This window comes from Lynx canadensis, chromosome A1, assembly GCF_007474595.2.
Source record: "Lynx canadensis isolate LIC74 chromosome A1, mLynCan4.pri.v2, whole genome shotgun sequence".
NCBI classification, from domain to species: domain Eukaryota; kingdom Metazoa; phylum Chordata; class Mammalia; order Carnivora; family Felidae; genus Lynx; species Lynx canadensis.
Genome location: NC_044303.2, coordinates 91682999 through 91710337, shown reverse-complemented (window position 1 = coordinate 91710337; position 27339 = coordinate 91682999). Strand labels below are relative to the sequence as shown.

At 45.7% G+C, this 27339-nt stretch overlaps 1 protein-coding gene across 3 annotated transcripts; it reads right to left on the bottom strand.

Annotated features, from left to right (window-relative positions):
- Positions 1–2033: 2033 nt before the first annotated feature.
- On the bottom strand, positions 2034–25968 carry LOC115514368 (zinc finger protein 354A). Of its 3 annotated transcripts, none has more exons than XM_030316287.2 (5): positions 25755–25968; positions 24664–24749; positions 20438–20564; positions 19123–19218; positions 2034–4158 (listed from the first exon to the last, which is right to left on the bottom strand). In XM_030316287.2, the coding sequence occupies exons 2-5, from the start codon at positions 24694–24696 to the stop codon at positions 2606–2608; spliced, it is 1809 nt and encodes a 602-aa protein (XP_030172147.1). In that variant the 5' UTR covers positions 24697–24749; positions 25755–25968; the 3' UTR covers positions 2034–2605. The 3 variants fall into 3 exon arrangements, with proteins under 3 accessions (XP_030172147.1, XP_030172140.1, XP_030172157.1); XM_030316280.1 differs by having other exon boundaries at positions 24664–25340; positions 25755–25917; XM_030316297.1 differs by lacking the exon at positions 25755–25968 and adding an exon at positions 24399–24452 and having other exon boundaries at positions 24664–25746.
- Between the last annotated feature and the right edge of the window lie 1371 nt (positions 25969–27339).

The following is a 27339-nucleotide window of genomic DNA, read 5'->3' as shown; positions in this document are numbered from 1 at the left end:
TGAGCCCTGTATTGGGATCTGTGCTGACACCTCAGAGCCTAGAGCCTGCTTCGGATTCTGTGTCTCCCTCTCTCTCTGCCCCTCCTCCACTCACATTCTGTCTCTCTCAAAAATAAATAAACATTAGAAAAAAATGTAATATGGGACACAAGACTTGCCATTCTCTGTCCCCCCTTGTGTTCTTCCCTCAGCCAAACAAAACAGGAGGCTACAAAGGGTTGTTCAGATCTTTATTTGTGGAAATATGAATTTCAGCTAGTGTTGCTGTTTAACTTAAGTACCAATTACTGAGGCAGAAAAAGAGCTGAAATTTCATTATTGGGGGAAGAAAAAAAAAAACAACCCACCACACCACAACTGATTATGTTAAAGCTGACCTGACAAAGTCAATCCAGGATGCAGGACATCATTAAACGTGAGACCTATATACAACACACCTGGCCACACCACCTGGGTCAGCTTAGCCTCTTCTCACTCACCAACCTCATTTATTTGCTTGGAACACCACGTATTATTAATTCAATGCTTTATCTGTCTCCTGTTCTCTATCCGTCTGCCTTGCAGGAAGTTTGGTCTCTGATTCATAGATCACGTGAATTAACACAGCCCAGATTTCTAGGCGTCCATCTGTACAGCTTTCTTCAACCCCCTCAATTCATCTCCCACACATCATTGCCAGAACAATTTCCTTTAATATCTTAAAAAAAATTTTTTTAAAAATGTTTATGTATTTTGAGGGAGAGTAGGGGGACGGCAGAGAGGGAGAGAGAAAATCCCAAGTAGGCTCTGAACTCTCTCAGCACAGAGCCCAGGGCAGGATTCCATCCCATAAACTTATGAGATCATGATTGGAGCCAAAACCAAGTGTCAGACAATCAACTGAGCCACCCAGGTCCCCTTCCTTCAGCATTTTTAATTGATACCATCAATTTAGGATAAAATTCTAACTTCTTCACATGGCAAATAAGCCTTTTGTTATCTGGCATCTGTGTTTGCCTCAAACTTGTAACAGATCATTCTCTTATTCCTCAGTTCTGTACTTGAGTTCGCACAAAGTTCCTGATTATTACCAATCTGTACCTTTACACATGCATAGTCCCTCTTATTTAGAATGGTCATTTCCCCCTCTGAAGAGTTCCTATTCTTCCAAAGCCTGGCTTAGGCACACTGCCTCTGAAAGCTTTGTCTCCAGGTTTCCTTGGCTAGGTTCCATCTTCTCTTTCTTCAACCTGTGCAAACCCCTAACATATCTGCATTGCAATACAGTCATAATCTATCAATTTGCTTGTTAAAGCTATATTTACATACTATGACATAATTTGCTTCCTCGTTTGCTAGTCTCTCAACTCCATTCCATCCCCTTCCCCCAAATTCATGGCATCTTTAAGAGCTGTGTCTTTCTTCTTAAGACTACCAGTCTGTAGGGGCGCCTGGTGGCTCAGTTGGTTTAGTGTCCAACTTTGGCTCAGGTCATGATCTCATGGTTTGTGAGTTTGAGGGCTGCATTGGGCTCTCCACTCTCAGCACAGGGCCTGCTTTGGATCCTCTGTCTCTCTCTCTGCCCCTCTTCTGCTCGCATTCTCTCTCTCTCAAAAAATAAACATTAAAAAAATTTTTTTAAAGACTACCAGTGTGCAGTATAGTAGCTGCCCCAGAACTAGGGCAAAAACAAAAACAAAAACAGAGTTGTTTATAATTGCCTTTTGTTTTCCTGAAATTGTGTGACACATGAGCATACTAAGTGGAAAACCTACTTATGTCATGAAATCATTGACATATCTTTCAATCTTTTGGCACAGGTATTAGATTCATGAAACTTCTTTGGATAGCTCTTTCCACTATGAATTCATGTATATTTAATAGCTTTAAATTTGAAATAATTGCTTAATTAATGTACCTAGGATGACAGCTCCGTGTATAGCAGGTATACTTTCATGATAAATGACTTCACAATAAATAATAAATTCTGAGAACAGAATGAGTGATTGGTTAGAAAATTCCCAATTCACAGCAATTACTAGAAGGACCAAGGATGAAGAGAACAGACTTTTATTTCTATTTGTAAATGAAATCCATGCACAAAATTTGACATCAGGTCAGGAAAAGGACAAACCCCAGAAACTTAAGAGGTAGTTTATAGTTTTTTCTTCTTTTTTTATCTTTTATTTGGTCCTTTCCTCTAGAAGGGTATAATTTGATCGCATCTTTTATATGCTATTAAGTGTTAGTTGTAAAAAAGAAGTATTACTGATTTATGTCTTTTTAATGAAAAATCCAGGGCACACCTCCCCTCACCCAGATGTTTATGACAATCACATATGACCTCTAGCATACACTGCTGTAGAAAGAGAACAATTATTTTACAAATGCCGGAAGGGTCTCCGGTTGTGAATTCTTCATTTTAGGTTATTTTAAAAGTGCCTGATAGGCACGAACACTTTCTACTTTCCTCATTATCTATTACATAGTCAAGGCTTATCCTTGGAATCCGGAATCTGATGAGGCCTAGGTTACAGGAAGATTTTTCCTATCTATTACATTTGTATTTTACACATGTATTCTGCTGAGCTTTGGTTTAAGGCTTTCGCACATGCAAATCTACTTTCTAGGGGTTCTCTTCAATGTGGATTTTGTAATGATTAGTAAGGGATGACCTGTGGTTGAAGAGTTTCCCACATGTGTTACATTCATAGGGTTTCTCTCCAGTATGAATTCTCTGATGGGCAATCCGTGATGAGCTCTGTCTGAAAGTTTTCCCACATGTGTTACACTTAAAGGGCTTCTCTCCCGTATGAATCCTGCGATGCTGAATAAGAGCTGAACTTTGGCCAAAAGATATACCACATTCCTCACATCGATACGGTTTCTCTCCTGTGTGAATTCTCTGGTGGTTACTAAGGGATGAGTTACACCTGAACGTTTTCCCACACTCGTTGCATTTATAGGGTCTTTCTCCAGTGTGCATTCTCTGATGTTGAATGAGGGCTGAACTCTGCCTGAAGGCTTTCCCACACACTTTACATTTACACGGTTTCTCTCCAGTGTGAATTCTTTCATGGATGATCAGTGTTGAGTGGGAACTTAAGGCTTTACCACATTCATTACAGTTATAAAACTTCTCACCAGTATGAATAATTCGGTGTCTATTCAGTCGGGAAATCGAAGTAAAACCTTTTCCACATTCGTTGCATCGATAGGGCTTTTCTCCAGTGTGAATTCTTTCATGCTGAATAAGAGATGCGCTCTGACTGAAGGCTCTCCCGCATTCACTACACTTAAAAGGTTTCTCTCCTGTGTGAATCCTCTGATGATAACGAAGGGATGAACTAGACTTGAAGGTGTTGCCACATTCATTGCATAAATACGACTTCTTTCTGAGGTGAATTCTCTGACATCCAGGAAGGCCAGATGCCTTTCTACCTGGATTATATTTATGGGGATTTTCTCGAGCATGGATTTTTTGATGTATAAAAAGGCCAGATCTCCTGCTGAAGGATTTACCACACTCTTTACATCTATAGGATTTCTCCACAGTATGGGTTCTTAGGTGTTTATAAAGGGATGTACTAAGAGTGAAGGCTTTCCCACATTCTTTACACACATAGGGCTTCTCTCCAGTATGAGTTATTTGATGTTGAATGAGAGCTGAACTTTGGTTAAAGGCTTTTGAACATTCTTTACATTTAAATAATTTCTCTCCACTGTGGTTTTTCTCATGCTTGCGAAGAGATGAAGTGTTAATGAAGGTTTTTTCACATATACTACATTTATAGCGTTTCTCTGCTGTGTTGATTTTTGGCTGATTAAGTAAATACGGATTCTGTTTGAAGCGGTTTCCTTGTATTTCACATTTTGGTGGTGTTTCTTCTCTGGGGACCATCTGTTGCTTAACAAGGACTGACTTTGGACTGAAGTTTTGGCCAAATTCAGCATTTTTATGGCTTTTTTCTACAGCAAGGATTTTTTTGTGGGTGACTAAAATTGTCTGGACGCTTTCTTTTTTCTCTTGCCTTTTCTCTACTCTGTATTCATAAATGCAGGGTTTTTCTGATTTAAAGTCCCAGGGTCCATTCCTTTTGGATCTTCTCATTATCAGCTCTTGGAAGGAAGAATCTTGTGTTTGAGTTGACTTCGTGGTTTTGTGACTGCCCTTCCACCCTGGGGGGGAAGAAAAAAACTAAAGATGTTTTTTGTGATACAGTATTTGGTTACTGAGACCAACTGTAGAGAATAAATAAGTATTGATGGTATTTAAATAAGGTCTTGGTATCTGGCCAAACATAAGAGGAAAACATAAGAAGAGGAAAACGTTAAGATTTAAGCAATATAGAAAAAGAATCAATGGAAACTGAAGTACTAGGGTGGAGAAAAGAATAAAATAAACCTATTTAAAGAAGGTGAGTGTAGGAGTGACCAGGGGAGCATGAGTTCAGAAAGGTAGTGTAGGATCAGAGTCCAAAGCCACGAAAGACTCCAAAATTATTTTCATAACCTTTCTCTTCATTGTGCGTAATCTATATCTGAATCTATATCTGTAGTCCTTTCTACTTTCCCTCATGCCAAATTCCTTTGTATACTTCAGATTCAGTTCAGAAGTTAACGGAGTCCTTTCTTGACTGAGTTTCCACACTCCATTCCCCTTATTATAGCATTTACCACAGGATTTAAAAATATGTATTCTATACCTCTTTATTTTCTTAATGTTTAATTTTGAGAGAGACAGAGCGTGAGCAGGGGAGGGGCAGAGAAAGAAGGAGACACAGAATCTGAATCAGGCTCTAGACTCTGAGCTGTCAGCACAGAGCCCGACATGGGGCTTGAACCCATGAACCGTGAGCTCATGACCTGAGCCGAAGTCAGACACTTAACCAACTGAGCCACCCAGGAGCCCTTATTCTTACATACCTTTGTATTAGATATAATTATATATCTACCTACAGCTAAATATAAGACTTTCTTTTCTACCATAAATGTTCTCTGCAACAAGCAGATTAACATGCCCAATTACAGAAACTCCTGATGGCATCTGAATTATATATGAAATGTTGCTAATTTTCCTTAATTACTTACATATTCCTGATTTGAACAATGTCAAATATTCTCAATTCCTTATCTCTCTCTCTCTCTCTCTCTCTCTCTCTCACACACACACACACACACACACACACACACACACACACACACGATTTAAGCACTTGAAGTTACCTTCCCGGACAGGACATTACATGGGTGATGGGAGTTCATCAATGGGTGATTACACTCATGGCCAGTACAAATAGAAACATGTTATAGTTAATCCAGAGGTGCCAGAGATAGGCATGATGCCAAAAAGGTGTGTGAAGCTGGGAAGGCAGCCCTGCTCATGCATCAAGCAAAAGAGGCTATGCAGACAGTGTAGAAAAGAGTCAAAGATAAACAAGGCAGGTATAAATGTAAAAAGGTAAAAGAGACCTAACGTGCTAAAGTGGTGAAAAAAAACCAAAACAGAATTGAACTCAACAAATCTTAAAATTGGGAGAGGATGCAGTTGAGAATATTAAATTTTGTCAGGGGAATGGCTGTGCATTTAGTTTGGCATCTTCTCCTGGGCTAGAGGTAACTATTTAAAAGGCTCCTATGGGGAATTCCCTTGTACTCTTGGTGGGAATGCAAACTGGTGCAGCTACTCTGGAAAACCGTGTGGAGGTTCCTCAAAAAATTAAAAATAGAACTACCCTACAACCCAGCAATGGCACTACTAGGAATTTATCCAAAGGATACAGGAGTGCTGATTCGTAAGGGCACATGCACCCCAATGTTTATAGCAGCACTATCAACAATAGCCAAATTATGGAAAGAGCCCAAATGTCCAACAACAGATGAATAGATAAAGAAGATGTGGGGGCGCCTGGGTGGCGCAGTCGGTTAAGTGTCCGACTTCAGCCAGGTCACGATCTCGCGGTCCGTGAGTTCGAGCTCCGCGTCAGGCTCTGGGCTGATGGCTCGGAGCCTGGAGCCTGTTTCCGATTCTGTGTCTCCCTCTCTCTCTGCCCCTCCCCCGTTCATGCTCTGTCTCTCTCTGTCCCAAAAATAAATAAAAAACGTTGATAAAGAAGATGTGGTTTAGATATACAATGAAAAAGAAAAATCTTTTTACTACTTGGCAATGAAAAAGAATGAAACCTTGCCATTCGCAACAATGTGGCTGGAACTGGAGGGTATTAACGCTAAGTGAAGTCAGTCAGATAGAGACAGATACCCTATGTTTTCACTTGTATGTGGAATGAGAAACTTAACAGAAGACCATGGGGGAAGGGAAGGAAAAAATAAGTTACAAACAGGGAGGCAAACCATAAGAGACTCTTAAATACAGAAAACAAACTGAGGGTTGATGGGGGAGGGAAAATGGGTGATGGGCATTGAGGAGGGCACTTGTTGGGATGAGCACTGGGTGTTGTAAGTGATGAATCATGGGAATCTACTCCCGAAGCCAAGACTATACTGTATACACTGTATGTTAGCCAACTTGACAATTAAAAAAAAAAAAATCCTTTGCATCTCACTGTGTCTGAGATTCCTATCTGACATTCCCTTTCTCACCTGTGTACAAATTCTCTCTGCTTGGTGAACATAATATATTCTGCTTTTTCTTTTCTACTAGTTAAAAAAAAATTTTTTTTTAACATTTATTTATTATTGAGAGTCAGGGAGAGACAGAGCATGAGCAGGGGAGGGGCAAAGAGAGGAGGAGACATAGAATCCAAAGCAGGCTTCAGGCTCCGAGCTGTCAGCTCAGAGCCTGACGTGGGGCTTGAACCCATGAACCATGAGATAGTGACCTGAGTCGAAGTCGGATGCTTAACCGACTGAGCCACCCAGGTGCCCCTCTTTTCTACTAGTTTTACTTCTCAGTCTCCTTCATGAATAACTTTTTCTGTTCCCTTTTTAATATTTGGTATCCCCTATGGTTTGGAATCTGCCCCCCCCCCCCACTCTGCACAACCTTCTTGATGAATTTTACCTGCACTCGTGTCTTTATTATTTATTGTAAGGGAAAGAGGAGCATTTTTACTTTTTGCCAACACCTTCCTCATCCCTTCTCCAACTCAGTCTTGCTAACTTAAGACTGGAGCCCTGAGCACTGGGTCAGATGCCTAAATGGTATTTTGTTTCTCATGTCTCACTGTTTGTGCCATGGTCTCCTAGTCTTCTGGCCTCAAGTCTTGGTATCTAGTAGTTTAATCTCCATGCCGTAGCCAGAGTAATCTTTTTAAAATCCACATTTTAGCATGCTGCCAACTTCCTTAAGATCCTCCAAATTTATCTTCAACAATTCACATGTGAGGTCGAGTATCTAATACTTGGTGGGGCCTAAGTGGAGGCAGGGAGGAGAGAAATCACTCGGGAGGCTGCTGTAGTTAGGCAGCTGAGCAAGGGGATAGAGGAGGCACAGATAATGCAGCAGGATATCATTTCAGGAAGGACCAGGCTTGCTGATGGATGATGTGTGGGGTGCTGAACAGGAATGAAGCAGCTAAGAGATTACGCCTAGGTTTCTGGCTTGAAAACGATGAATGCTGCACAAGCTACCAGAAGACCAGGAGAGGGGCAGGTCTGAGGGGGCCTTCTATTTCAGATATGTGTGTTGTGGCTGAGATGCTTTCACAGACCCTGAAGGAAGATGCTGAGGCATTCAGTTGTTATGTATTTTGGAGCCTGAAGGAAAGGTCAGAGCTAGTCAGGTATTTGGGAGTCCTCCATAGATAAATTTTACTTAAAGCTGAAGAACTGAGAAGTCACTTAGGCATGGCAACATTAGAAGTCAAGAAAAGGAGGAAAATCAGATGCCAGAGGAAGAAAGTACTTCAGGGAAGGAGTATGTGAGCAACTCTGGCAAATAATGTGGGGACTATAAACTTAACCCTGCTTGTGCCAAGATGGAAACAGTATGGGATTTAGTGACCATGCTTTTCGTGGAGAGCAAGGAAGAAAGCCCCACTGGGGTGTACACAGGAAACAAGGGGAGGTGATAAAATAGAAACATTAAGTAGAGAAATGCTCTTGAAACGTCTTGTTTAAAGCCGAACAAGAAATTGGACATGGGATGGATGGATTTATTATTGACTTATTTTTTAGAGAGAGAGAGCATGTGAGTGGGGAGAGGGGCAGAGGGAGGGAGGGAGGGAGGAGGAGAGAAGGAAGGGGAGAGAGGGTGTGTGTGTGTGTGTGTGTGTGTGTGAGAGAGAGAGAGAGAGAGAGAGAGAGAGAGAGAGAGAGAGAGAGAGAATCCCAAGCAGGCACCACGCTCACCATGGAGCCAGACACGGGGCTCGACTGCACAACCCTGGGATCATAACTTGAGCCAAAATCAAGAGTCGGATGCTCAACTGACTGAGCCACCCAGGCGCCTCATTTATCAAAAAGTTAAAAAGCACCTATAATATACCTCTATCCTAGGCACTGGTGATCCATAAGACATCCCAGATCCAGTAATGAAAAGAAACAGTTCAGGAGTTCCCAGTTTGGTATTAGAGACAAAGAAGAAATAGGATATCACATCATGTGATAATTTCTACAACAAAATTACAAGGTAGAAATGGACATGAATGTGAGCTTAGAGCACCACCCAAACTACCCTTAGTGGAGGGTGCCAGTAGGGAAGGGGTACAGGTGGTGGTTAGTTTTTTGGCAGAAACATATAAGATGGGATTTTAAAGGCTTAGATATAGGCTGGATAGTGTGAGGCCTAAAGCACCATCAAAATCTTTGAACTCAAACCAGCTTTCCAGACTTTGTTCCCACCTTATCCTGTAGGTGGACAGATTCAAAGTTATTTCTTTTTCTTTTTACTTTTTTAAATGTTTATATGAGAGTGAGCTCAGAGGGGGAGGGACACAGAAAGAGAGAGGGAGACACAGAATCTAAAGCAAGCTCCAGACTCTGAGCTGCGAGCTGTCAGCAGAGTTTGACACGGGGCTGGAACCCACAAGCAGTGAGTTCATGACCTGAGACAAAGTTGGATGCCTAACCGACTGAACCACCCAGGCTCCCCCAGATTCAAAGTTATTCCTATAAAAACATCATACGCACTGCAGTCTCAGAGACTTTCTACTAAAATCCAAGGACTGAGGGAACTACATGCCAGGAATTATACAGAACACCATGACGGGGTAGTATACACATCCGTACACCTCCACCATGTCTGCGTTGGTGAAAAAGAAATGCTGTTCTCAAAATTTTGTTGCTAATTCTAACTTTTAAAGCTTTTTACTATGGAGAATGTTCAACATATACCAAAAGTAGAGTGAACTGTACAGTGAATTTCTAAGCCGGCTTCAGCCATCACCAATGCTGTTTCATCTACTGCCTTGTTAGGAGTTGAACTGTGTCCCCCAAAAGGATAGGCTGAAGTCCTAACTTTCAGTAACTCAGAGTGTGACCTTATTTGGAAACTGTCTTTGAAGAGTTAATCAAGTTAAGATGCGATCACTGAGTCCTCATCCGGTATGACTGGTGTCCTTATAAAAGGGAAGTGTGGACACAGGCATGCGCAGAGAAAAGACCGTGTGAAGGCACAAAGGAAGAACACCAAGTGTCAAGAGAAGCAGAAACCAGAGTGGCACAGCTGTAAACCAAGGAACAAGGATTTTGGGCCACCCCCAGAAGCAAGGAGGGAATGTACCACAGTCTCAGGGAGAGCGCGGCCACATCAATACCTCGACTTTGGATTTCTAGCTTCAAGAACTGTGAGACGCTAAATCTCTGGTGAAGCCACGCAGTGTGGGATTCTTAGAGCAGGCTGAACACAGTACTGCACACCCCTACATCTCTTCCAGTGTGTTGCGGGGGGACCAGGTAGGTCCCAGATACTCTATCATTTCACCCATCCTATGTCAGAACATGCTTCTCAAAGATAAGAACTCTACTTGTAAACATAACCACTTAAGCTTACTGAGATTGGGAAACTGAAGGGACCCCATTAAGGACTGCCTTTTTTTCCCTGCCTCTATTCTTGCCATGACCTGCAACCCTGCCTTACATGTGCCTTAATGTATGTCCTCCTTGTAAAGGTCAAGGAGTTAATGCTATCTTTGGAGTCTTCCAGCACAATAAGTAACATCTCAGGAGAGATGGGGCAGGGTCCTCAGGTACTTTAAAGACCACTGACTTGAGACACCTTGACCCAAGACTCCTGGCTCCAGGGAATAAGTGACTCACAGAGGGCACTTGAGCACTTGTCCTTGTTTCGACCAGTTCCTGGCTACCTAAAAGCACGCACACGCCAGACCACTGTCCTTAGTAGAAGCCTTGCACCCCAAGCAAAGATGAGACACTCTTCTTCCCTGAGTCTCCCAGACACTCTGTATCTGTGCGCTCTCTGTATCTTCAATAACTTTTGCTCTCACTTCCTCTCTGCTTGAGTTTGATTTCTATCTTGTGTGAAGCCAACAACCCTCTTGGTCCCACAGGACCACCTCTGGGTCCTCAGATCTGCCCTACCTATTGTTTGAAGTTATTATTGCCTATAAGCTAACTAAAAGCTGTGCACTAATTCCCGTGGGGGGGAGAGGGGCAGTTCCCACACTACCAACAAGCAACAACCTAGGAATTCAACTCAGTTCAACGAGCTACCTGGAGACAGCATCAGACCCTACAGGTTGAGGGCTCAGTCCTACAAGACTGTCCCCTGACCCCTTCACATACCAGTTGCAAGTCCAAATTTTCATCTGTGCTTCTGATCAATGGGCTATAAGTTGGGAGGTTCCCACAACCCCCTCCTTAGTTTTAATTGCCTAGCATGGCTCCCAGAACTCAAATATTTCACTTACTAGATCACTCGTTTATTACAAAAGGACATCACTCAGGAAAAGCCAGATGAGAGATGCATAAGGCAGTATTCAGGGGAAAGCGAAGCTTCCATGCCCTGAGTGCACCACTGTTCCTAAATCTTCAAATGTTCACCAAACAGGAAGCTCTCTGAACTCTGTCCTTTTGGGTTTTTATGGAGACTTTGTTACAAAGCCACAATTGATTAAATCATTGGATCATTGCAATTGATTTGACCTCCAGTCCTCTCCCCTCCCCGGAGGTCAGGGAGACGAGACTGAAAATGCCAACCCTCTAATCACAGCTGGCTCTCCTGGCAACCAGAGCCCATTCTTAGGTGGGGTCCCAAAGTCACCTCACCAACATAACAAGTGATCATTATTGCTCTCATCAATAGGAAATTCCGAGAGTTTTGGGAGCTCTGGGCCAGAAACAGGGACGAAGACCAAATATATATTGTTATAAATTAAAATATCACACCTAGAAATCACTAAGGATGTTTATTCAAACTGCTGTGATAGGGGCACCTGGGTGGCTAAATTGGTTAAGTGTCCGACTTTAGCTCAGGTCATGATCTCACAGTTCGTGAGTTTGAGCCCCGCGTTGGGCTCTATGCTGACAGCTCAGAGCCTGGAGCCTGCTTGGGATTCTGTGTCTCCCTCTCTCTCTGCCCCTCTCCAGCTTGCACTCTGTCTCTCTCTCTCAAAAAAAATTAAAAAAAACCATTTTTTTAAATTCTAAGTTCTCTTCATCCTTTCTTTTTTGCCTTCACCTTATAGATAATCGCTTTTATTGATCTGCTTTTACTTTTTTTATTTTTGGTGGGGGGAGGGTGGGGAAGGGGCATTTCCCTCCTTTTATTTTTTATTTATTTTTAATGTTTATTTTTGAGAGAGAGAGAGACAGAGCGCGAATGGAGGAGGGACAGAGAGGGAGACCCAAAATCCGAAGCAGGCTCCAGGCTCTGAGCTGCCAGCACAGAGCCTGACACGGGGCTCAAACCCACAAACTGAGAGATCATGACCTAAGCCGAAGTTGGACGCTCAGCTGACTGAGCCGCCCAGGTGCCCCGCTTTTCCCTCCTTAAAAAAAAAACCTAATCAAATAGACACTTCTGTTTTGGTGTCTCCTTCTTCCTTAGCTAAAAGTACTATTTTCTACATTTCCTACACTTTCCCCCACTTCTTAATAAATTGTGGAGATCACCCCAAAGTGGAATTTACAGAAGTCTTCCTCACAGAAGTCTGTGTGAATGTGCCACAGTTTATTCAACCAGATTGCTGTGAAGGACATTTGGGCTCTCACTGTAATACATCACGGACTTTACACGGGTAGGGGGTAAAGGTACAGCTTTACAGCTTTAAAGTGATACCCATCATGCGAATCAGCAATCATACCACCTATCAAATCGCAGTCCAAACTCATCATCCAGGGCTACTCCCCGGAACGAGGAAGCCCTCTATGTGCTGCCATGGAGGGTTTCAATACACATCAGGTGAAAGGGCAAAATAACGTGTGCTGTGTGCTCTAACCAGAGTGGACAAAGGAAAACGGAAGTATACGGAGAAATGTCTGTTTATATGCACAGGAGGGCTCTTTCAATGCTGTTGCTATCTCTTCTTCAAATCTGATCTTCTACAGTATCTTGCACCTGTTCACTTCCTCCTGCCCATCACCCCTCAGGGGCTCTGTTCTGGCTTCTGTCCTCACCGCCACCCACGCTAAGGCAGCCATGACCTCCACGTGGCTGAGACAAAATGTTCTCTGCAGTTCCCACCTAACTTACTTCTCAGCAGTGTCTGACAGTGACCCCTTGTTTTCCTGGAGATGCTCTCTTCCTAAGCTACACATTCCAGCCTCAGTCTCCTTTGTGTACTCGTTGTCCTAGTGATGTTCAATCCTTGGGAGTTCCTCAGGGCTTAGTCCTTGGACCTCAATTCTCCCTGCTCTGCACCCTTTCCACAGGCCAGCTTCCATTCCAAATATATATGCTAAGCAAGACTTCCGCTCTCCACACCCAATTATACAGGAGCCCACTGAACATAGTAACTTAGAGGGTTCAAAGACTCCTCAAATTCAGCATGCCTACAACTGAATTCTTGATCATTCCCTCCAAGCTGTATAAACCCTTGTCTCTGTAATCAAAACTGTTAAGAGGCATCCTTAACCCCTCTCCCGCAGCTAATCAATTTCCAAGACTTGTTCATTCTACCATCTAAATGGGTCTCACACTCCTCTACTTCTCCCCGCCTCTACTGTTACCAACCTGCTGTAAGCCTTGACCTCAAGGACACCAGGCCTCCTAATTTTTCCTTCTGCAGGATACCTACATTTGTCTTCCCTGTGGGCCCATTTTTCTCCACCTGGCCATGAAATGCCAGAGTTCCTCGAGATTGAGTTCTCGGCCCTTTCTTGCTCTTACTGTACTCTGCACCCAGTCCATAGACTAATTCAAACTCACCCACTGTTTCAATTACCCAGTAACGACCAGGATTTCCCAAATTTACATTTCACACCCAGTCTATATTTTGAGGGGTAGTACTCCAAATCTAACAGGTTATTTGACCTCTCCCCTGGGATAACTGGGTCAATCAAAAGCAACTTAATTCATCCAAAACCTTATTTCTACCACCCCCCAAATCTGATCTCCTTGTGGGGTCACTATCTCAGTGAATGAAATCATTACCCATCCCAGAAAGAGCCACAAACCAAGCTCCCCTGATAACCCACTTCCATTGTCTTCATATCGAATCCATCTCCAAGCCCTGCTTCTCTTATCTCCCAAGTGTCTCTGAGATTCGCTCACTTCTTTGTGTCTCCATAACCACCAGCCTAGCTGAGTCATTCACGTATTCATTAACTGGAAGCCTACTCTGACATGTTTTCGGTACTGGGGAAATGGCAGCAAATCAGACAATCCCGCCTGAGGGAGTTGATAGTCCAGAGAAGGGATAATGAATGAATATGTACTATCATGCCATGAGAAGCCCCCTGAGGAAAACAGAGCATGGTGAGGGGATACAGGATGTGGAGGGAGGGCAACAAGAATTGAGCTGGATCTATTCAAGAAAGTACCACCTCAAGGAAGTGTCAGTGGGCTTGTGGACATCAGGAAGAAGAATGGGGAGGGAAAAACAAGTGCAGAGTCCCCGGGGTGGGAGTCTGCCTGGCCTGCCTGACCCTGCAGGGTGGCCACAGTGATTACAGTTCTCAGATGAAGGGCAGAGCAGAAGGAGGGGAAGGTGAAGAGACAGCCAGGGCTATAGACCATGTAGGCTCCAGATGCCACTCTGGGGACTCTGGATTGTGCTCCATGTGATGGAAACCATGAGCAGTTTGTGCATGAGAGTGAGATGACCTGACATTTTTACATTTTTTTTTTTAACATTTATTTATTCTTGAGAGAGAGAGAGAGGCAGAGCATGAGCAGGGGAGGGGCAGAGCGAGAGAGGGACACAGGATCTAAAGCAGGCTCCAGGCTCAGAGCTGTCAGTACAGAGCTGGACACAGGGCTTGAACCCACGAGCTGTGAGATCATGACCTGAGACAAAGTTGGACACTCAACTGACTGAGCCAGCCAGCTGCCCCATAATTTACCTTTTAATAGAGCATTCTGGCAGCTACAAGAACAGATGCTGGTGGCAGCAGGGAGGTGCAGGGCCATGCAGGGGTCTTGTTGGGGAGTGAAAGGGACAAGGACAAGACTGACCTGAACATACTGGACACGGCTCCGGAGCACCTGGGCTCTGCTTTCGCCTCTTAAGAGATTCACTCTTTAAACCACCACCTGCTGGGTCACTAGGCTGCTAAGGGCAGCACTTTCGTGCAAATTAGAAGACCCCTGCCCCCTGTGCAGGGGCAGTCCTAGCACAAGTCCTAGCTTGGTGGGTGGAAGGCAGCTCCCAGGTGGCCCCCTGGCTGACCACGTGGCCCAGGTTCCGTCCACCCTACAAGGCTTCTTGCGTTCAGATAACAAAGGAAGAGAAAATGACGGAGAAAGAACATATTTTCATTGGAGGTAATTGTTTACCTAGATCATTCTTGCATTTTTAAAAATATTTATTTTGAGAAAGAGTGAGCAGGGGAGGGGCAGAGAGAGAGAGACAATCCCAAGCAGGCTCCCTACTCAGCAAGGAGCCCCATGCAGGGCTCGATCTCACAACCGTGATATCAGGACCTGAGCTGAAATCAGGAGCCAGTCACTCAACCAACTGAACCACCCAGGTACCCCTCCCTGCATTTTTTGAGTTTTAGATTTCCAGAATAGTTCGACTTTTGGGTGTAAAGCAAACTCATGATGTGTATCACCTTATTACAACTCTTCCAGAAAAGCACAACCTCAGTGATTACAGTTTAGGCTCATTTCTTAGGCAAGAGACTCAGAAGAGACACACACCCTGCGTGCCATCTCCTTCCATCTCTCAAGTTAAAGCCTACATACCTGGGATGACAGTTTGTTTTTGTTCTTTTTGTTTTGTTTTTCCTATTTGTGAATAGTATTGAAATAAAAGTAATTTTTTTTTAAAAGAGGATATTTGGAGGCAGTTAGAGGTTCTAGGAGTCCTACCCTGGGAGCACGGGCTTTTCCATCACTGGCTGTCCAAGGGGAAGGTTTTGGTTTGGGTCTAGAGTGAACAAGCCGAGGCACTCCCATGAACACCGGCTCCCTCACCCGTGCTCGCAGGGGAGTGAGCTGCCCTTGGGAGGGGAAGCTGCTCTGAGGTCCCCTCAGTCCAGGCAGATGGAGCCCCCCAACCCCCCAGGGGTACAGGACAGACACAGCCACATGCCCGGACTCCCAGGGTGGCCCATGTGACTTCCACCTCTGAGGGAAGAGAGGGAGTTCATTCCATCCAGAGACACCCACATACTGGTCAGCTGTGATGTCCTTATTTCCATCCGACATCCACCCACAGTCTACCCTCAGGGATGTCTCCCCAGAATGGAGGAGGAGGCTGACCGGACTCCTACCCCACCACCCGGTGGCCCCAGAGCCTCTCAGGACAGCTTTGGACTCCAGTCACACTATCTATTCCCCTTAACTGAATGAATACTCACTTCACTCGGATTCATTAATGGATCAGAGGCTCCTGAGGTCAGGGCAAAGGGAGCCCTGCTCTTCCTCTGACCTTCCATGCCAGACCCGGCTCACAACCAACAGGGGGACTGAGGACCCTCCTCAACCCCACCTGGTTCCCTGATGGCCTGCATTCTCTGATCACTTCGTGGTGGCCTCTACCAGCTTCCAGAGAACTCTGATTCCATAAGTCAGTGTTTAAAAAAAAAAAAAAAAAGAAATCCGGGGGCTCCTGGGTGGCTCAATTGGTTAAACGTCTGGTTAAATATCTGACTTGGGCTCAGGTCATGATCTCACGGTTGGTGGGTTCGAGCCCTGAGTGGGGCTCTGTGCTGACAGCTTGGAGCCTGGAGCCTGCTTCAGGTTCTGTCTCTCTCTCAATCTCTCTCTCTCTCTGCCCCTCCCTCACACACTCTCTGTCTCCCTCAAATAAATGCTAAAAAACCAAAAAACAAAAACCAAAAAACAAAGGTAGTTCCCACATCAAAAACCTCAACTTACTGTAGGAATAAAGCTACCGGGGCCTGGGGGCTGGGGAATGTGTCTGCCCATCCCACGGGTCCTCTGTGGGGCCCACAGCGTGGGGGGCCGTCACTGACTCGTGTGGACATGAGGACAGCCGGGACCAGTCCCCACTTCCATGCCAACAGGCTCCCTGTCCGCTGCAGGCTGATCTCTGCAGAGGGTAAACCTGGGTCCGTGGCCAGGTACTTCCGACTCCTCACGCACTGTGCGTGGCTCTCGGACACAGTCCAAATCCTGTGTCCGGGCTTCCCTGGCTCAGTGGGATCTGGTCCCTGCTGCTCTCTCCTGGCTCCCATCAGCACCTGCTGGCTTCCTTTGTCTGCACAAACACACATGCCCTTTTCTGTGCCTGGACTATTTCTCTGCATCCTCAGATCCCACCTTCTCGGGAAGTCTTTGCCTATGAGGCCCCCCTCCCTCCACGCCTTCACCTCTCCTGCTGCTAGGCCCATCCCCTCCTGCTGCACCTGCCCCACTCTGGCTGCACCCCCGGGCCTCCCACCCCTCTCCTCCCTCTGCTCCCCCTCTTGCCACGTGCTCTCAAAGCACTTTGCATCTTTCCCGTGGGGTCCTGACCAGCTGTCATTCCATACCCTCTCTTTACTCAGTTCCTGAGCACTTGTGTCCCCACTGGAACATGACCCCCAGCCGGCAGGACCTATGTCTTTCTGTCCGATGTCGCATTGCCAGTGCCCAGCGCAGAGCTCATTCACCCTTTATTATGGGACAGGAAAGCCATGGGTGAGGGTTTGCACCTGGATGCTCCAGAGCCCAAGCCTACCCCCTCCCATTCATCAGCTCTCCTTTCCCAACTTTCATGACAGCAGCCTCTCCTATTCCTCTCCTCTGATGACTTCTCAGGCTCAGACACATTCTTCTTTCCTAACCCACCTTATAAATGGTGAAATTTCCTCTGTGCCCTTACCTGGGTCAGTTCAAGGTTTCAAATGCCACCTTTGTACCCATGGCACTTGCCAGTCCCTACACACCTCACAGGACTGTCCACCAGCATCTCTACTGGAGCATTCCACTCCCATCTCAAGTGAGACCCACCCCACAGTGAACTTGGCTACACCTGCAACAGAGGGGCCCCTTGTCTTCCCTCCTGGGCCCCACTGCACAGACCTTAGAAACATCTTGCCAACATGACTGCAAGTGTCTCTGAAAGGTTCCACATCAGGTTTTCCCTCACTTTAAATCTATCCCCCACAATGCTTCCAAAGTGACCATTCTTATTAAACTCCAATTGGGGTGCCTGGGTGGCTCAGTCAGTTGGGCGTCCGACTTTGGCCCAGGTCATGATCTCACGGTTTGTGGGTTCAAGGCCCACGTCAGGCTCTGTGCTGACAGCTCAGAGCCTGGAGCCTGCTTTGAATTCTGTGTCTTCTCTCTGCCCTTCCCTACTCATGTTCTGTCTCTATCTGTCTCTCAAAAATAAACATTGAAAAAAAATTAAAAAAAATAAACTCCAATTATTACCACCTTGACCCCCTGAACTTAGGAACTAAACTCCTAAAAGCTTCTGCCTGCCTGCCTGCTTACCTTTTAGAGACAAACTAACTGCTGGAACAGAAAAAGAAACATTTGAGGAGGCTGCCTGAGCAGATCACCTGAGCAGATCAATCCACAGTGCCAGAAGTGACCTTGATCTCTCTATGGCGCTAGAATCCCTTTCTCTATATCCATCCCAAGCCCTAATAAAAGCAGCCTTATTTCCCTTGTTCCTGGAGATGTGGCTTTGTAAATTATTTTCCACAATCTCCTTGCTTCTACAAATAAAGCTGACCCTGTGAGACAGTGCCACCTGGTGTAGTCTGTCTACACCTCACCAAGTAGTCAGCCCACTTTGGTTCAGTAACAAAATTGCATAAGGACTCCATGAATATATTCTCTGTGAAATATTCAGATTCCACATAAGTAAAGCCCTCTTTCATCCTGCCCATTCTTGATCCCCACCCCCCCCATTCTCGATTCCATTCCAAGTAGGACTACTGTTACCAGCTAAGGTGTGTCCCCTAACCTTTCTCTCTGCACTTCCACACATATTATACATACAAACAGCCACGTAATTTTCCTTAAACACAAATGGGTCACATCACCATCATGCTCTGTGACCTGCCCTGGAGCTCTGGCCACACCAGCGTGCTCTTCTGTCTGACGTGGCGCTCCATGCCAGGGCAAGAGACTTGCCACAGCTTCTTAAGCCATGCCTTTATTGGAAGACCTCTACATTGTTTCAGATTTAGGCCAATTTTTCTAAAACACCAAGACCATATCATTCTCCTGCTTAAAATCCTTTCTTTCCATGGGACAGTCCATCTCCAAGAATCTTGTTAAAGCACATTGTAACATGGCCCCTGCTAGCTTTCTGACACCCTTTCCTTTCTCAGCTCCTTGTCTCACATGCATCCCCTGAGCCTCCATCAAAATGAATTCTTTGCCATTCTTCAAATACACTGTTTGCTGACTGAATACCTGATGTGCCGCCCTCCTCTGAGAACAGGAAAGAATAAGAGGAGATCCCGAGAGATTCACTTGGGAAGTGATTCCTGCAGAATAAGAGGAGGCTCCTGTCTGGGGCCTTAGTGTCCCCTCCCCGCCACTTCTTGAGGACAGAGAAACTTCCCCAACCAACATCTCCAAGCCCCACCGTCACTTAGTAAACAGACTGCTGCCCAAAGCAGTTCCCGGGCTCCTCCGTCCCAGCCACTCACCTAGAGAGGGGCCTCCAGGACTTTCTTTCTCTACCTTCCAGGGATCTTCTCCTTGCTGCAACAGGGAGATCACTTTTGGTTTGGAAAACAGGAGTCCTGCTCATACACAAACAAAAAGAGAGAGAGAGACAAAAAAGACTTGGTTTTGTTTTGACTCAAAGAGGCATCATAGACCTGAGCAGGAAACTCAGGGCATGTTACAAAGAGCTTCTGGGGGTGCTCCAGCTGTGCCCCCACGATGTTGAGGGCATAGTGTGGGGAAAGGCAAGGGACCTGTAGGACACGGCTGTGCAATAGTTGTATGTTAGGGAAACATGATAAATCTGCAGCTTTAATAACATTAGCTTTCCATAGAAGAGGGAATATGTTAGATGTACACACTAAGTTAATACTTACAAACATGAGGAGGGCACCTGTTGGGATGAGCACTGGGTATTGTATGGAAAGCAATTTGACGATAAATTTCATAATTTTATAAGTATTTCGTAAAAATACTTACAAACAGGTACCTATGAACAAAGTAGCTTACTGAAGATGAGGAAACACTGACTCCCTTTCTACGATGGTAGCCGTCAGCAAACTATGGGTCATAGGCCAAGTCTAGACCACTGTTTATTTATGTATGGCCCTCTGAGCATGGTGGTATATGTTACAGAAACCAAATGTAGTTCACAAAGCCTAAAATATCTTCTAACTGGCTCTCTGCAGAAAAAGCTTGCTGACCCCTAGGAAAGCCAAGCAAGAAAGGTAAATGGTAGGTCCAATGAACAAAGCCCTCTGTTGAGAGGGGTGCAAACAAACCCCAGAACAATCAGTGAAATGACTCCCAAACTGTGAGGAAACTTCTAATGTGCAATTATAGACCGGAAAGGGGAGGATTATCAATACCACCTCCTTCATTTCCATGTGTGGGGTAATTCCATGCCTATAAGAGGGGAAAATGTGTTTAACATTTATTTATGGTGATCTGACACAAACCTAAGGGTAAAACTCAACTAAACGTTTTTTGTTTGTTTTTTTTGTTTTTTTTTTGTTTTTTTTTTTTTGAAAGCATGAATGGGGTAGGGGGCAAAGAGAGGGACAGAGAATCCCAAGCAGGCTCCATGCTGAGTGTGGGCTCCATGCCATGACCTGATGATGAAATCATGATCATGACCTGAATCGAAATCAAGAGTTGGGACGCTCAACTGACTGAGCCACCCAGGTGCCCCTCAACTGAAGTTTCTGATGACCCATGCCTTTTATCCAAGGAAGCAGGTGCTGACTTATCCTAATTTCTGAATTTTTTTTTATCTACAAGAGAAAATTTCCTTACCCAATGAGACCAGGTTACTATAGTTCTCCAGCATCACGTCCTGGTACAAGTTTCTCTGAAAAGGACCCAGCTTTCTCCACTCATCCCGCGTAAAGAGCACAGCCACATCCTCGAACGTCAGTGACACCTGTAATGACAAGCCATCCCAGCTCACCTAGGACCTCCCATCACACAGAGTGAAGAAGGTGGCAGTGGTGGGTAGATGGGCTCCCATGAATGCTTCTGATGTTATTCTGGTTTCTGAAGGTTTCAGGTCATTTGTTTAATGAACAATCAGCCAGTGACAAATATATACTGAAGTGTTCATGAAAGCATGAATTGTTAACCAGGCCCTGTGTTAATAAACACTGTAAGGAGATGTGGGGAGGAATTAAGGACATTAGTGGGAATGTTAATTAGAACAACATTTCTGATGACAATTTGATAATAGATATTTAAAGACTTAAAATGTGTGGATCTTTTAACTTACCAATTACTATATTTGCATCACAACGAACAGTGTGCAAAAATGCACCTCCAAGGTGTTTATCATGATGTTACTGATAAAATCACTGCAGGCTTAAGTTAGGTTAACTAACTTGAGACACTGTCTTGAAGCCAGAGGACAATAATAATGGAAATCTAAATAGCTATTATTTATTGAAAGCTTTCTTTGGACCAAGCTCTTCTTAAGAGATTTGTATTAACTTTTAGTGTAAATACTTATCTTTACAACAACCCTATAAAATAGGTACTATATTGCCCCCATCTTACACAAGAAAAAAAAGAAATTTGTCCAAACCAAACAGCTGGTATAGAGGAAGACACACTCCCCCTGTGTATCGACTCTCAATACTACAATACTGCTTTACTTCTGACACCAGACATGTGTGTTTTCCACACGCCAAGCAATTGTGTGACACCAGCTAGGTGTCTTACGATTTAATTCCATTCTCATGCCATCTACCTGGAGAGAGAGCCTGATTCCACAGGTTAAGGCTCAGTCCCACAAGGCTGCCTCAACTTCAGAGGCCAATCCCAAGTCCAGACGGTAACCTGTGCTTCTTACCAAATGGCTATAAATTGCACAGGTTTCCACCACTCCCCTCCTCAGGTTTAATTAACTTGCTCAAGTGGTAAATGCAGGGAAAGTGCCACAATGCAGGAAAACATTTACTTAATAGATTACTGGTTTATTCCAAAAGGATATTATTGAGAACAGACCCGGGAAAGAGGTGAAAGGTATGTGGGAAGGGTGTGGAGCTTTCACGCCCTCCCTGGATGCACCACTCTCCCCACTGACAACTGTTCACCAACCCAGAAGCTCTTCGAACCCTGTCCTTCTGGGTTTTTATGGCCGCTTCACTATGGGCACAATGAATCAAATCACTGGCCATTACATAGGCATGAATGGCCCCGGGCTGGGGTAGAGAGCCTGAAAGATCAAACCCTCTAATCAAGGTTGGTTCCCCTGATTGGACTGGATCCTTAGGGGCTTTTCAAAAGTCACCTCATTCATATCAACTTTGGCTTGGTTGAAATGGCTTGTTTTGAGTAACAAAACACAGCAATTTCATCTTTATTGCTCTGAAGTTATTTTAAGAATAAAAACCAACTATTATTCATCATTTAGCTTCCAAGCCCTTATAATCTCCTATGTGCCAGGAACAGGAATGAAGACCAAATATATATTTCATACTATGAATCACAATATCACAGCTGGTCAGGGGTAGAGGTAAAACTGCAATTTGGAGGACGTCCAAGGCTCCATTCTTAACCGTTCTGCAAAACTGCCTCTCAATGTCTACCTCAAGGGGTTAAGAAATAAATGGGATAATCTATACAACGGAGATGGATGGTGGTGATAGTCGCACAACAATGTGAATGTACTTAATGCCACTGAATTATACATGCAAAAAGGGCTAAGATGATAATGTCATGTATATTTTATCACAATAAAAAAGCTAAAATGGTAAAACAGATGCATACCTATGTACGTAGGTATTCACACAAAAAGTGAATAGAAAAGGATTCTGATGGACATATACCAAAGGGGTGACAGCAACTATCTCTTGATGCTGGGTTAAGAGCGATTTCACTTTCTTCTTTATGTATATATTTTTTATTTTCTGAAATTTAATTTTTTTAAGTTTACTTATTTTTGAGAGAGAGAGAGTGCAAGTGAGCGTACAAGCAGGGAGGGGCAGAGACAGAGAGGGAGACACAAAATCCAAAGCAGGCTCCAGCCTCTGAGCTGTCAGCACAGAGCCCAACGTGGGGCTTGAACTCACAAACTGCAAGATCATGACCTGAGCCGAAGTTGGAGTCTTAACCGACTGAGCCACCCAGGCATGCCTATTCTCTGAAATTTTAAACATGAGCATGCAATACATGCATAATAAGGTAACTTAGAAATAGTTAATATAGATATATAGAAATAATCTTAGCCCTCATAAGAATTTACGATCCAACTGATAGACCAGAAGAAAACCATGTGCAATGATTTGCTCAATGAAATTGTGTAGCTGGACAGGCCTGTATGCCGTTTCCCAGTTCAATCCTCATTTTAGAGACGAGAACCAGAAGGTCCAGGGCAGTCAAGACCCAGGTCACATACTTTCTTAGTAGCAGAGGCAGGACAATAATTCAAGTCTGCCTTTAACCCAGCACTCGGTATATTCTCTCTCTGCTCTTAAACACCCTGTCACTGACTTTTACACACAAGCCCATGCAGGTGACAAAAGGGTGGCAGGTGAGGTTAGGGAGAATGCCACGAGGATTCACTCACACACAGAGATGGAGAAGATTCTGGCCAAGAGAGCAACATGGCTCCAATGGAATGGAAGAGGAAAGCCTTAGAGAAAAGCAGCCGGAACGTGCAATGGCAGGCCTCGGCCCAAAGATCAGACACTAGCGAGTTTCACGGGTCCGAAACACAATGTCACAGTGACGGGCGGTGACACGGGGGCCGGGTCTGCCCTGAGTTCTGAGAGAGGCACCAGGGGAATGGCTGGACAGTAATGAGCATGAACCCAGAGGCCAGACACACTTGGGTTTCAATTCAGGTCACCGGGCTTCCTTGAGCCTCCATTTCCCCATATGTAAAATGGGGATGATAATTGCTGTGCAGGCAGGAGAGTGAGAACAAAGGCAAAGCCCTCAGGAAGTCCCCCCATGGGACAGTAACTGCTACTGTCAGATGAAGGTGAGTCATGGAAGGACCCGTATCTCCCGGGTCCTGGAAACACTGGATGGCAGTTCCCGTCTGTCAGCACTGATATTACTACTGCAGTAACATCATCAGCTCCCAGAGCTGCTACACAGTGACCATCTGCGAGGGCCTGGCCCGATCTAAACACTTTCCATGCACTTGAATTCACGTGATCCTCTCACCTGCCCTATGAGGTAGGCATGGTTGTGATCCCCACTTTCCAGGTGTGGAAACAGGCACAGAGAGATGGAGCTTTTGTCCAAGGCCCAGAGACAACAACCAAGGAGATGGGTTCAAACCCAGCAGTCTGGCTTAAAAGCCCCACTTGTCAGCCTCTGGATACCCTGCCTCTCCACTACTGATACCCCACAAAATCCTCCCTGCTGCTTCCTGAGGAGTCTTCTTTCTGCCCTCACAGTCAAGAGACCTCTCCAACTGTGTCCCCTCCAACACGGCTATTCCTTGTTCATGCACGGGCCTCCCGGGATGGGGTCCCACCCCTGTTCCACAACATGAAGATGAAAATGGCAGGTCAAGAACAGTTTTCAAGAGAATGCGGAAGGAAGGCACATGATCCACAAGGTTAAGAGGGAGAAAAAACACTATAAATGATGGGTTGGAGAAACCTAGGGAAGGTATAATGGGAAACTCAGGAATGGAAAGAAAAAGCCAAGGGTAGGGAGGGAGACCAGAGTGAGCCAAGGAAGCAGGGCCAGAAAGGAACTGCCAAATGTGCACGTTTGTTTGTTCTGCCCCCACGTGGCATCTTACCTGTCAAGTTAGTAATCATACACTCAATTGAGATTAATGAATAAAAAGTAGTGTCTGTTAGGAAAAGAAAAGAGAAACATTAGACATGCATTGGCAGGGAGGAGGTTAGCATTCCCTACATAATCCACCATCTAACAAGGTGGGCCAGGGAAAAGGGCTTGAGTTCCAGGTCCTGCAGAAGATTGTACTGAGTAGAGAATTTCAGTTTGAGGATTAAAAAAAAAAAAAAAATCTGTTTCTAAATCTTAGGTAGCAATGAACTCACTTGAGACCTTGCTTCCCTCTGTCCAATAGCCATATCTTCTTTCTGGGCTCTTCCCTTAGGATGGGTGGAGTCTCCAGAAGGCAGATCTGAAAGAAGAAAAAGGGAGCCAGGAGGGAGAAGCCCCTTCTGCTTTCAAACCCCCTCAGAATCACCAACTCTGAAATCCTCACACCACCTGAGAATGACCCCATGTGCCCTCAGAGAGGGAAGTAAGGAGCTGGGAGCAGAAAGGACCAGAGAAGTGCCAGGTCGCTCTGGCTCAGAGAAAAAAAGGGTGTAGGACTTTATCAGCAGCCGCAGCGACTCGCTGAATCTCACCGCATGCCAGGGACTGCCAACACTGGTTTAGTCCCACAGCACAGCTGCCATTGTCAGCACCCCCATTCTACAGATCAGGAAATCGAGGGTAGAGCAGGAGCACCTTGCCCCATTTCACACAGCCAGGGAGGGCGCACCGGGATCTATACCACGCGCCTCCAGCACACCTGCCCCAACCTCGCTGCCTGCATGGGACAACTTTTCTCCACCTCAAGCTTTCCCCACCCAACTCCCCTCCTGTCAAGGAATCTCCAGATTTTTGGAGAAGACTGCTTTGGAAAGGGATGACATCAGTTTTCCTATGGCTGCTATCTGGAGAACAGGCGCAGAAACCGAAAACCTCGGTTCCCGTCGAGGATCTGCCGTGGGGGGAAGCGGACAACTCACTTCTGGCGGAAAACGCATCTCTGCGCCCGCCGTCCAGAGGGCAGTGCCGCCGGTGAGGGGCGGAAACACAATTCCTCACGTTCGCTGACAGCCGTCAGCCGGTAGCCGGGCAGGTAGCGTGCCGGGAACCGGTTGGGAGGGAGCGGGAGGGGGGCCTGGGCCAGTGGGGACAAGTGCCCGACCTGCCGCGGTCACGGGCACGACCGCGGGACGGCCGGTGCTGGGCGGGCGGGCACATAGGGGGTGCCCGGCCCCTGTCTCGCCTGCAACCACAAAGGCCCCGCTCGCGCCTCCCGGGCCTGTGCCCCGCTCCCGGCGCCGCATCCTCCCGAGGCCCTGGTCCTCCCTCCCTCTCTCCTGCATTCGGCCGACCCTCGGCCGCTCACCTCGCCCTGGCCTCGGAGGTTCCAGGAACCGCGCCTCCCCGGCCGTGCGCCGCAGGCGGAGGCTCCGACGCTGCCCCAGCGGAAAGCAGCCCGGGTAGGGGACTTGTCCCCGGGCGATACTGGACCGACTTCAAGCCCCGTAGCTGTTAGCTCTGGCAGCAAATACCCAGAGTCCCGCGCAGGTCCGGAGAGGTGGGGAAGGAGGCGGGTTAGCAATGGCCGCAAAGCTTCTGGGGAATGTAGTCCACGCGAGAACTCATGCATTCTGGGAGGTGTAGTTCTCCGCGCTGGTCGGTGAGGCGGGGCCCAGGCGAGCTTGTCACGTGCCCAGCTCTCACTTCCGGGCTTGGGGTGACACTCCTTGGGCTGCGAGGCCGTGGCTCTGGGTTCCTGGGGAAGGAAACTGAAGTTCGCTGAGAGTGGTGCCTTATGATAGTAGGCAAGTAGACAACCACGAGAACAAACCTTTTTTCCCTTCGTTGACTCAACCAAAGTTATTGTGTTCCTGGTATGTGCCAAATGCCACTGGAAGTGGTTGGAAATATGTCAGTGAACGAAACAAAGTTAATTGCTCTCAATAACATTTTTGTTTTTTGGTCGGGTGGGGGGCAGGAGGGTGCAGACAGTAAACCATGAATACAATTATATAGCATTTTAGAAGGTAAGTGTTATGGGAAAAAGCAAAAGAGCAGGTTCAGGTATGTATGGAGGCAGTTATAGGAAAGAATAGGGTCACGGGTACCCCCTGTGTTAATATAGCAGGAAATGAAATGTTGATAAGATAGAATTAGTATCCTATGAATTTTTGTTCAAGTGTTTTGGCTATAATCAACTCACATGAATAATATGCCAATTTGTAAATAAAAATTCTGAGACAATGGATTGAGTGAATCTATAAATTGGGAAAACTGATGGTTTCACATTATTGATTGTCACAATCCATTACTGTGGTATCATTACCTGTCACAAAAGTTTTGCCCCATTGCAGTGCGTGAGTCAATAGGCCAGCCCACGTCTCTTGGTTGGAGCAAGTTTTCACCACTTCCAGCAAGTAAGCAGACAGGAGGATAAATCTCAAAGCACTATCCCCCTTTGGGGTTAGTGCAGGAAGCTTTTTATTCAGTGTGCTAGGGGGCAGGGGCAGAGTGCTTGATACATTAGGGAACTTAACACATATTTTATTAGGCACTTTTGTTCAATTAGAATACCTACCTTGTCAATAGCTTGTCAACATGCTAGTGCAAATGTTGTATGTTTAAAAAAGTCCCAAGACTCTGCCCACAGGAGTACGTCAATGTGGAAATGTTGGGGTTTGGAGCCAATGGCCAAGAAAGAATTCTTGAGATGTCTTAGGTGCAAAAAGGTATTTTTTTGTTTTATTTAAACAAAATTTTAAAGATGTTTATTGCATTGTCTGGGTGGCTCAGTTAGTTAAGCATCTGACTTGGCTCAGGTCATGATCTCACGGTTTGTGAGTTCAAGCCCTGCATCGGGCTCTGAGCTGATGTCTCAGAGCCAGGAGCCTGCTTCAGATTCTGTCTTCCTCCCCCCCTCTGCTCCTCCCCCACTTCTGTCCTCTCTCTGT